Below are 12364 nucleotides of genomic sequence, written 5' to 3' on the forward strand. Positions count from 1 at the left end.
ATCCATTGGCTCTCAAACAGCTACTTATTCAGTATAATTATCATTTTAAATATCAATACAAATTTCTAACATTTGACTGGTGCCCTTATTTTGTTTATGTTAATAAAATGCATTCAAATGCTACTTCTTTTGCATTGGTCACTCATCTTATTTTGAAGCATACTTTCTTTGCTTGTGGGAATCTGGGAGATTTGCAAGTTTAAATGTTCCAATAGCCTGTCAAACAGGTACTTTTTCCTTTAGCTCTCAGAGTATACCATTTTCTAAATTAAACTCGTAAAGCATTTAAAAGACAAAGAAAATTAATAAGTAAATCTACATTAAATGGTATATTATATACATTACTGGTTAAAATTTTTAGAACACCTCGGTTTTTCCAGTAGTTCTTAAAATTTAATCAGTTGAATGCAAGGAATGACCTAAAATTGTGAAAAAGTAAGCAGTAAACTGCCAGAAGTTTAAATTTTAAAAGTTTAGGTTAGCAAAAACTGAAAAAAGGAAATTTCAGAACATTACAAATGGACCTTCTTCAGGGAACAACTAATAGGTTACAAACTACAGATGTTCTGCACCAATTAATGTAAATTAAGCCTTTCAAGTTGACGCAAACAATTTGCACAGGTGTCCCAACTTCTGTTGATTATTTAAAACCCCTCTGTCTGTCTTAAAGCAGAGTTGGAACAGACCATGTTACTACACCCTATGAAGTACTACTTGGACAATATTACACTATAGAAAGTTGTAAATTAAAATGAAAATGGTAATTAACAAATGTATTGAGACAGAGCATTATTACCCTTAGAAGTGTAGGCGTTTCTTTTAGACAAACTGTGTTAAAAAAAAAAAAATCAAAGTTTTAGTGAGTACAGTGTCCTACACAGTTCAAAGGCAATTGGAAACTGGAAGAAACTGATAGCAACAGACCTAGCTGACCCAAAGTCAGAACCGAATCAGAAGACAAGTTTCTGGGGGTCACCAGGTTGCACCTAACAGCACAAAAGCTTCAAGCAGAACTTCACAATGGTCAAATAAAAATAAAGTATCAGTGTCTGCTGTGAAGAAGAGACTTTTGTGATGCCGTCTTGACAGGGTGAGTGGCAGTAAGAAAGCCATTCCTTAAAGTACAAAATAAGAAAGTGAGTCTTGCCTGGGCCATGAAATACTGGCTGTGGATTACTGCAGGCTGGAAAAAAGTAATGGACAGATGAATTACAATTTGAAATCTTGGGTTCATCATCAGAGTGTTTGTATGCTGTCTAGTTGGTGAAAGGATGGCTCCTCAGTGTGTGATACCAACTGTCAAACAAGGAGGAGAAAGTGTGATTTTTCTGAGGTTCTTTTGCTGGAGGCAGAGTTGGTGACTTGCACAGAGTTACTGGCATTCTGAATCAAAAGGGTTACCACAACATTTTATAGCACCATACAGTACCTTCTAGTCTGCATCTGGTAGGTCAGGGGTTCATCCTACACCAAATCAATGACCCAAACCATACTCCCAGGCTATGGTAGAACTATGTTAAAAGAAAAGAGCAAGAAGGTACACTTGAAAACATGGAATGGCCAGCACAGTCTCCGGACTTAAACTCCATTAAGTTAGTTTGTGATAAACTGGACAAAAGAATGAAAGGAAAGCAACCTACAAGTACAAAACATTTGTGGGAACTTCTGCAGCAGTGTTGGGAAAATCTTTCTGATCAGTATTTGATTTCCCTTACAGAAAGAATGCCACATGTGTGTTTATTTCAACAAAAGGTGCTACTTTGAATAAAATTTTGCACATTTAATGTTTATGTAATTGGGGCATAGTACAAATAAACAATGGCACATAATGTTTCCCTGACTTTTTTTTTCTTTTTTTCCAAGACATTAAACTGCATACATTTCCATAAAAACTGAGGTGTTCTGAAACTTTTGACTGGTAGTGTTTCAATTTAATTATTTTCTTTAATGCACACTTCTCTCGGGATATATACATGAGCACTGGTTCATTTATTAATTCATTAAACCCCTAAAATATCTTACTTCATATAACCATCAGATTAAAGTTCATAATGTAACAACTTGACAGTGAAGTATATTCTTCATATTTAAGTTAACTTGGATTATACAGTATTATCTTTATTAGCTTTACCAGTTGCACACTTGTGCTCACAGCATGTGCTTCATGATCATTTATATAAAAAAGCACTGTTGTTTAACCTATTTAAATGTTAAATCATGGTCATGTGAAAACATCACACTTAAACATTTTTCTTTTCATTGAAAATTATTCTAGGAAAACCTAATAATTGAACACAATAGCAATATTATTACAATATGTATCTCTTTATTGCTGCCCACATATCAGTATCGTGATCAGTCTAAAAAAATCCTTATGAGACAACAGATGGCATCATACTGTGCTTGGACCTAGGTTTGACTTGTGCCCTCTGTGTGGAGTTCAATGTTGACATGGCTTTCGCTTGTGGAATTCTATACCTCAATAATTGTACTGTAGTTACCTGTTGTTTTGATTAGCTGATTCTTTTATTCAAGGTGACCAGTGTTTTCTTTTCTATTATAACACAGAGGCAGGTTAAGCAACTTCCTGGGGGACAGACAGTGGGTTGCTTTGTAACTGTAAATTTGTCTAGTGTGTGTTTTTTTTTTTTTTTTTTATAAGGGTATTCTAGTAAGTAGCATATATGAGAGGTATTCAAGTAACTGGCTTATTACGTAGAGCTGGCTTCTAACTCAGTTGTCTAGAATAGATGCCAGTTTCCCTGAATCTGCAGTGTTGTTGATTGCTTTTATGTAGTGCTTTTTGCAGTGAGTGTGTTATTCATTTGTGTTGCTTTTCATCATCTTTTATGTGCTTCTTTTGCAGTATCATTTCTTTGCTATTATAAAATATATGTTTTAAATTTTGTTACAAGTTTCGGCTATTGGTGTCTTATTTTGTATCTTTTACAATGCACACTGTTGCAAGATGCTTAGCAAAGCACAGGACTAGCACAGTTGAAAGCAGCATCAAAAAGGGCAATACCATATATTTGTTATGAATGTAGATTTAAATGTGGATATTAATAAAGTTAAACTATTGCTGCTTTTGTGGTTATTACTTTGGTTGAAAAAAATAGTTATAAGTTGGGATAGAGTGCTAGTGTGAAAATATCTCTAAAACCTGCTGCCTTTCTGTTGTCATTTACAGCTCACCTACAAATATGGTATAGTGCAATTTTATAGAAGTAATGAAGAAATAACAGCAGTGGATTATTGGAAAACTCGCCACCCAAATCCTTAAACCACTTCAAAATAACATTTTGGTGTTTGCAATTTAATCTCTAGGACGCTACTCCAACTCAAAAGTTTGACTGAGCTGGATAAGCGATGCCTGATTATGAACACTTTCCAAATCAGTTGAAATTATTGTTATGCAGCAGAGTTCACTGAAAATATAAAACAAAAGTAAATAAAGACCATACATTTAAATAGTAAGGACATACAGAAATGAGAAACAACCTAGTAAATGAAAGTATATTCATGGTAACAGAAAATAAGATCATTTGACTGTGTAAGAAAGGAAAACAGAAACATCACCAAATAATACTTTTGGAAAAAGTAAACCTCCGAGAGGGTTGGTAGTTTTTTTTTATTATTATTAAAGCATTTTCTTAGTCATGCACTATGAACAATGGTTATCTTTTATAGATCTAGTAGTCAAAATGCAATTGCTTTTGATAGGAAGGAAGTCATTTTCTTATTTTATCAAGCAAGTAACATCTTGAAATATCTGAACAGACTTCTTTTCAAGAGTGACTTATTTATAAATCTTAAACTGGTGAAGCCTTTCACATGCAGTTCCTTAGAGAATAGCCTTTTATTGCTATTGTTAGATATTTTAACCCATAATACCTTTGTTAATTTTAATAGTGGTTAGCCATTATATTTAAATTATAACATGGAGTAGTATCATTATATTCAGAGGTTTTAAAGCCAAGTTATTCTGAATAGATGTATGTGGAATCTGTTTAAATTCCTAGTGGAGTGATAATCCCTGGAGATAAATGCTGAAAATGCTATGTCATTATTTATTAGGAATTACCATCTTCCATATGTCATTCACAGAAAGGAATGGTTACTTATACAAAGGTGTAAGAGACTAAAATCTTGTCAGTTTTAAATGGTATTTTGAATAATCTACATCTAGTCTCTGACATGTACTGTATATTAGAAAAAGCTTTCCTATATATTAAATATTTTTAAATTAATAATATACAGTAGGTGCATCTCAATAAATTAGAATATTATCGAAAAGTTCACTTATTTCAGTAATTCAATTCAAAAAGTGAAACTTGTATAGATTTATTACACACAGAGTGATATATTTCAAGCATTTACTGTATTTCTTTTCATTTTGCTGATTATGGCTTACAGATAATGAAAACGTGATTCAGTATCTCAGAAAATTAGAACATCATATAAGACTAATTTTTTTTTTTTTTTTTTTAAATAAAAAAAAAGATTTTTAATACAGAAATATTGGCCTACTGAAAAGTATGTCTGTGTATGCACTCAATACTTGGTCAGTGCTCCTTTTGCATGGATTACTGCATCAATGCAACGTGGCATGGAGGCGATCAGCCTGTGGCACTGCTGAGGTGTTATGAAAGCTCAGGATGCTTTGATAGCGGCTTTCAACTCATCTGCCTTATTGGGTCTGGTGGTGACTTGCACAGAGATACTGGCATTCTGAATCAAAAGGGTTACCACAACCCACAATTCTTGACAAGTTTAGGTCAGGTGAGCTTGCTGGCCAATCAAACACAGTAATACCATTGTCATTAAACCAGGTATTGGCACTTTTGGCAATACTGGAAAATTAAATTAGCATCTCCATAAAGCTTATCAGCAGAGGGAAGCATGAAGTGATCTAAAATTTCCTGGTAGATGGCTATGCTGACTTTGGACTTGATAAAACACAGTGGACCAACACCAGCAGATGACATGGCTCCCAAAATCATCACTGATTGTGGAAACTTCACACTGGACCTCATGCAACTTGGATTCTGTGCCTTTCCAATCTTCCTCTAGACTCTGGGACCTTGATTTCCAAATGAAATGCAAAATTTACTTTCATCTGAAAAGAGGACTTTGGACCACTGAGCAACATTCCAGTCCTTTTTCTCTCTAGCCCAGGTAAGACACTTCTGACATTGTTTCTGGTTCAGGAGTGGCTTGACACAAGAAATGCGACAGTTGTAGCCCATGTCCTGAATATGTTGGTGTGTGGTGGCTCTTGAAGCACTGACTCTAGCCGTAGTCAACTCCTGGTGAAGGTGCTTGAGCACGTTATCTGCCACATTTTTTTCTTCCACTCAACTTTCCATTAATATGCGTGGATACAGCAGTTGGTGAACAGCCAGCTTCTTTAGCAGTGACCTTTTGTGGCTTACCCTCCTTGTGGAGGGTGTCAACTGCGGTCTTCTGGACATCTGTCAAGTCAGTAGTGTTCCCCATAATTGTGTGGCCTACTGAACCAGACTGAGAAACCATGTAAAGGCTCAAGACACCTTTGTAAGTGTTTTGGGTTAATTAGCTGAGTGGAGTATGACACCAGGAGTCTCGAATATTGACCTTTTTCACAATATTTTAATTTTCTGAGATACTGAATTTTGGGTTTTCATTGCCTATAAGCTAAATGCTTGAAATATCTCATTCTGTGTGTAATGGATCTATATAATATATGATTTTCACTTTTTGAATTGAATTACTGAAATAAATGAACTTTTCAATGATATTCTAATTTATTGAGATGCACCTGTATAACTATTTGAACATTGTGCACTTGGTTTTCTGTGCTGGTATGAAGTTTGCAGGTTTTCCTTGTGTCTTTGGGTATTTTTCCTAAATGTTGAGTGTGCGGTTAACTGCTAACTCAAAAGTGATTACCATAACTATCAGAAGAATAGCTTCAACAATGGTGGTATTGCTTACAGTAGGTATTTTCTGAAGTTTACATGAAATAAACATAATTGGCACAATAAATACAATTAACATTCTTTGTGAGCATGTCTGTATTACTCTTTTACACTTGATGGATTAGTGAAAGCTTTCTTGTAATAATTTATTCATACAGTGTAGGTTGTTTGTGCTAGCCAAGAATCAGTGGGGATTTGTAATAGATAAGCACATGTGAATAAATGCTCTAGGGTTGTCACAATGCCAAAATTTCAAACTTTGATACAATACTAAGCATTTACATTTGATACCATTTTCGATACACATTACAGTATTTTATGTAACTCAATCAAAATGGTTTAAATTGCAATTCTGTATGCATTAAAATATTGATGAAAATATATACTAGAAATTCTAGTCATTAAATGCAAATACTTTAAATAGTGCAATCATTTGGAAATGGTAATACTGTACAGTGGTACCATGAGATACGAGTTTAATTCATTCCGTGACCGAGCTTGTAATTCAAAATCCTTGTATCTCAAATTAATTTTCCCCATTGAAATTAATTGAAATCAGATTAATTTGTACCAGCCCCCAAAAAACCACCCCGTTTTTAAATGTTTTCAACATAAGAAAAGTGTATTTATAATGAACAAATATCGTATACAACAAAATAAAACCTAATACATAAAAGAGAATCTAAAGAAATAAACAGATGTTGGCGGAGCTGATTAGCATATTGTATTTTTTTTTCTTTCACTTCACTTTTGCTTAACTTGATTTTCTTCTTCACTAGTTTTTTTTTTTTTTTTTTTTTTTTTGCCACGCTTTTGTCACATTTATTTGCAGGGCATTTCAATAGAAACCTGTCCAAGGAGCTTTGCTTTTTCCTCCCTTTTAGAATGTTTCTGAAATGAGTTAGGAAAGTGTCATTAAATAGCGCCGCTGCACGACCAGTTGCAACTTTTTCAGGGTGTTTCTTTTCAATAAAGTCTGAAACTTTTTCCCACATTGCCAACACTTCCTTTATCTCACTTGAAGAGATAACCTCCTCCGCCTCTGGCTCCTCTGCGATACCAATCTCCTGCAGAACCTCCGTATGTTGCTGCGTCTGTAGTTCCATCAACTCCTCTGTCGTGAGTTCCTTGGAATGTGCGGTGACAAGCTCTTTGGCTTGTATCTTGAATTTTGGCTCGTAACTCAAGGCAAAAAATCAACCTAGTGACAGCTCGTATCTCAAAAAATTCATATGTTGGGGTACTCGTATCTCAAGGTACCACTGTAAATAGTAAAGTTCTATAAAGAATAAAAAGTAAAGAAGTTTAAATCCAGTCAGTTTTATTTTATATTGATGAAAACAATACTGTTACTGAGGTAGTACAATGAAATGTTACAAATGCCATGAAATGTTAATTTAATAAATATTCAAGTTTTTGTGACAGTATTCATAAAAATATCAAAACAAACATGAAATAAGCATTCAAATAAAAAGAACCTTAATGGGGTCTTTTGTAAACAGTTGTTCAGAAAAGAAATGCACAAAACAGACTAGTAACCCACTTAAATTTTTTTGTAAATAATCTACAGTGTCTTTGTAGCTACCAAATGTTTTGCAAAAGAGGTTGGCATGTCAATGTGATCATACATGAGACCCCTGCATGCTTTTGCTGCAAATGAGCCATAACATGCTAAATACACGCTCTGAAAGACAGCTGGCAGTATATGAGCACAAAGAGGAGTCCCTGCCTCTGTATATGCATTTGAGCCATGAAAAGTTACAGTGCCTTACATTGTATAGAAAATGTATAGAAATAATAATTTTAAAATAGCATGTAATTAAAAGAAAGTAACTTGCTATGGCAGCAGACTTCGCAGTGAAGGAGGTTTAAAAGTCAATGATGCAAAGGAGCTGTATATTGCTAAAGAGTGTTGCCTCTGAATGAACAGCACAGAATAAAAGTGCCCCGAAGGTAAAAATAATTGAATTTCCTGTTTCGATGTGTTAAACATTTAATTGGCTACAAAAAAAATTGTAACCTATGGAAACAAATAAAAGTCGCATCCCCACTTTAGATACAACAGTTTACAGCTTTCTTATTAATTTTGTAATTTAGAAATAAGAGACGTCTCAATTTTTTGTATTGACTCGCTTCCCATTCTTGAATATGGGCTTGAATACATCTTGTGGTTTTCCATCCTCATTTGCTACAAAAGCCAAAGTATTTCTTGGACACTGCTGAAACTACCATCTTATTAATGCTTGTGAGGGGATGGAAACCGGGCTGCAACTTCAGCCATGGTGAACTAGAAGTGTGTTCATAATTTAGGCTGTAGAACTGATACCATGAAAAATGAGTATTGAATGTTATAACTGATCTGTCTATTTCGATACTTTTGACAATACTAAAAGGTACTGACAACGGTGTCTCAGCTGAATTGTTTTCAGTATCAGAGATGCATTTCTTGAAAAATACAAGCACATTGATTATGTTCCAGTACTGAATACTCTTTGTCTCTGTACTTGTTGAATAAGTGCCAATTAATATTCTGGCAAGCACAATTTTCCACAAAATCTTCACCTGGTATGATGCTATGCTGTCACACACAGGATTTGTTATTGTGTCATGTGTGTGTTTGTATTGTGTCACTTTGACTTTGTAAATAATAAGTTGCATTTATAGAGTGTCTTTCACAAACCCAGGGTTGCTTTACAAATAGAGTAAAAAAAAAAAAAAAAAAAAAACATTTCTTTAATTGCTTGATCCTATATTAGCAGAAAATGTTTTGATTGATTGCTTTGTCTAGGAAGTTGACCTTTATATCATGGAAAGACACTATCACCATGTTCCTGTATTTTTTTGTCATTTCTGAATACAGCTGGTGATAGGATGGTAGCAAATGATAGGAAGTGGTATAGTAGATTGGAGCCAAGGGACACAGGACAAGCATAATGGCTGCAGCATTGTGCTAATGAGGCTGCTTCTTTTTAGACGGTTACAGACTCTTGTCATGGTAAAGGGGAGAATGAGCAGCTCCACATATTTAAATTTTTCCGTAAAACCTGCTGTGAGAAAGTTGAAGGTGAATAACAATTTATATACTGTTTTTTTTTTTTCCTCCCTCTTTCCATTGTAACTGCTTTGACTTTCCTTTGTATGTTCATGGGTCAGCTCACATCTTGCTTGGTGCATGTGTGAAAAGCACATATTTTATATGGTTGTCTTGTGGCACATACAGGAAATCAGCTCTATCAATATTTTAGGTTGACTATATTCTGTCTTTCAAAGAAGAGAAGCGGGGACAATTGATACTCGATACAAGCCTTTATATACAGTTAATCTTAAGTTTTGTATTTAAACATTTTTGTTTGTTTTCAACTGCTTAGTATACCATTTAAGAAATTGTGGGGTTGCAGTTTATTTTCCATAATAACCAAAAGTAGGAATGAAGAATGCTTAATGCATTATAACCTAGAAATATAATAAAGCAAACTTTACCAAATAGTCTTTCATATCTATTGAGGAGCAATCTTCATTAAAGATGTTTTGTGTTTTTCAGAGTGAATGTGAACTTTAAGTCACACATTCCAGCTCTAAAGATTACATATTTGGGTACTAGTTATGCCCTAATCAAGAACATAGGTATAAGTTTGTTGTTGTTGTTATTCTTGAGCATCCACTGTCAATTGGTGGAAGATTCACAAAGGGTTAGGACCTATTTGGAGGAGTCAGAAACCTTTTAAAGGAGAGAATGAGAATTTGCTGGACTGCAATACCAACACAGCATGAGCGGCAAATTTCAGTACAAGAGAATAGAGAGGGAAGAAAGAGGCAGCATGCTTCAGGGACGTGTTGCATTGGGGTGGGGTGAGAGGGTTGAGTTATCAGTTGTTCAGTATCATTTTGGTATCTGTACTGATCTAACACTAGTACATATACAAGATGTTCAGGTCAGTTAAAATATTGCCTCATTGTTTAAAATGATTAAAGGAGGCTGTTCTGGTTACCAAAGAAACTCACTTCTTCGCCTCCCTGGATTACCCTGCAATAGGAGTATTCAAATTGAGATGCTAGTCACTGATACAGAACAATCAAAGTAGATTCTACTCTGCCTGTGGAATAATTAATCATTTCATTGTTCTTGCAGAGATATTTGCTATCCTACTTAATTTAACTTCTAAAACTGGACCTTAGTTTACAAAATGGTTTATGTCACAGTTTCCTGTGAAATGTTGAAATGTTTAAATTTCATCATTGATTTTCAAATGTTATTTTACATCTCGTTTTTGTTATTAAGATTTTTCCCAGCTACATTGCAGTGAAGAAAATGTATGTGACTTTCTAAACTAGAAGCACAAGCATGTTAAGTGACTTATTGAAGTTCACACAATGAGAACTCTTGTGCCAGTTGTGTGGGCTATAGTCCAATTGTTAGACCACATATAATTAAACCATGGTTATATTGTGATTGCATGTTCTTATAGAGGCCTGTTTTAAAAATGTTGCTTTTAACAGATTTTTTTTTTTTTTTTTGAGCCCTAAAGCAGATTCTTGTGATGTTTAAAATGGTAATTGCATTTCCTCTTTGCCTGATTTGTTTTTCTCCAGGTATTTTGATAACTACTATTGCATCCAAAGGAGATCTACAGAACTGGCCAGATCTTTTGCCAAAGCTATGTGGGTTATTGGATTCTGAAGATTATAACACATGTGAGGTAAACAGTTGAAGCTTTTTCAAACTAATATTTGGTAGAGTATAAGGCTACAACCCACTCTTCAAAACTATACACCAGAAGTTAGTTTCCAATTAATATAAAAGACATGTCTGAATTATGAAAGAGTAACCTGTGTAAACAGAGGAAAACCTATGTATGGCTTAGAAAAACATTCTGTTCCTACAATATGGCTTTCACTTCCCACTGTTAAAGTAATTTCAATCATCAATTCATCCATTATCCAACCCACTATATCCTAACTACATGGTCACAGGGGGTCTGCTGGAGCCAGTCCCAGCCAACACAGGGCACAAGGCAGGAAACAGACCCTGGGCAGGGTGCGTACAAACACTTCCACACACCAAGCACACACTTGGGACAATTTAGAATCGCCAGTGCATCTAACCAGCGTGTATTTGGACTATGGGAGGAAACCGGGGTAACCAGGGGAAACCCACGTAGACACGGAGAGAACATGCAAACTCCATGCAGGGAGGACCCGGGAAACGATCCCGGGTCTCCTAACTGCGAGGCAGCAGCGCTACCCACTGTGCCACCCAATTTCTATCATATGAGGGCAAAAATATTCTTACAGCTAGAGAAATGACTTTCCCCATAATGTAGAAAGGTGAAGTTATGAAGTACATTTCATCCATCTCCTTTTTTAAAGTCTGTGGAGTAGACGCAATGCTTTTTTTTCTTTTTTAAATATCCCCCACTCCTATTTAAACCATCATAAGCAGATTCATGGCAGTTACTCAGAGAAAGTAATCCTTTACATATAACTAATTACTTCACTCAAATTGCAGTTGCATTACTTCTTGGAAAAACATAAATCACATTACTAATTACTATTAAGTTCTACACCCATGCAGAAATTTACCATTTAGAAAGTACAATGATAATGCCCACATGCCTTTTCAGTATTTTAATAAGGAGGAAATAACCAATAGTGGTGAACATACTTTGGTTTTTTTTAACTGCTGAACATAAGTTGCTACATGCCTTACTTAAGCACTGTGCAATTTATGAACCTGCCAGTAGAGGCCTATAGTTATCGAAAATAATTCTTTTTAAGAATATGAGACTTTGCCACTCAAGCGCTTACAAACTTTGTGGCAGTAAGTGGTAACGTTTTTGCTGGTGTAGTGGCCATAAATGAGAGCACTTATTGTTTGGGTGGCTCCCGATACTTTTAGTGCTTGTTGTGTAAAACATACATATGCCCAAGTCCCCAGTACCAAAAGGGCATTTTATGATGGGTCATCTTGCATTCACTTACAATCAAGAAAGGTTCAATCAATGTACTTGTTTGCATTCGTCTTCATTTTCATGGGAATGTTTATATAAAAAAAAAAAAAAAAAAGTGATGGAAAAACTTGAAATGCATATCCAGGATATGGCATTACATTTTATGGCACATTATGGTTACACTGTTTTTATTTGAGTTGGACTTTTTTGCCTTTGTAATTCAAATTACTTTTGAGATTTTTGATCAAAAGGCTATATTAACTTCACTATCAATCATTGTTTATAAAGATCCCAGATAGATAGATAGATAGACAGATACACCTACACTTCGCTCCATCTTCCTTAAACTGGAATTAAATTCTGTCTTTTAAACATTCTTTTAATGCTTTCTCAAATTCTTCAAAGTAAAATTGAATCTTTGTTTTGATAAAGACAAATTCTACCTCAATATTGAAG

At 34.8% G+C, this 12364-nt stretch overlaps 1 protein-coding gene across 3 annotated transcripts in view; it reads left to right on the forward strand.

The window, feature by feature from the left end:
- tnpo1 (transportin 1) overlaps positions 1–12364 on the forward strand; it is a 168742-nt gene that overhangs the window by 55654 nt on the left and 100724 nt on the right. For all 3 annotated transcript variants that reach the window (XR_003716763.2, XM_051930192.1, XM_028805662.2), the window contains exon 5: positions 10551–10657. Coding sequence is in view for 2 of the 3 variants with exons in the window: in XM_051930192.1 (XP_051786152.1) it covers positions 10551–10657 (107 nt within the window). In the remaining variant the exon portion in view is untranslated. The remainder of the gene's footprint in view (positions 1–10550; positions 10658–12364) is intronic.

The sequence above is a fragment of the Erpetoichthys calabaricus genome, chromosome 7 (assembly GCF_900747795.2).
Source record: "Erpetoichthys calabaricus chromosome 7, fErpCal1.3, whole genome shotgun sequence".
Lineage (NCBI taxonomy): Eukaryota > Metazoa > Chordata > Cladistia > Polypteriformes > Polypteridae > Erpetoichthys > Erpetoichthys calabaricus.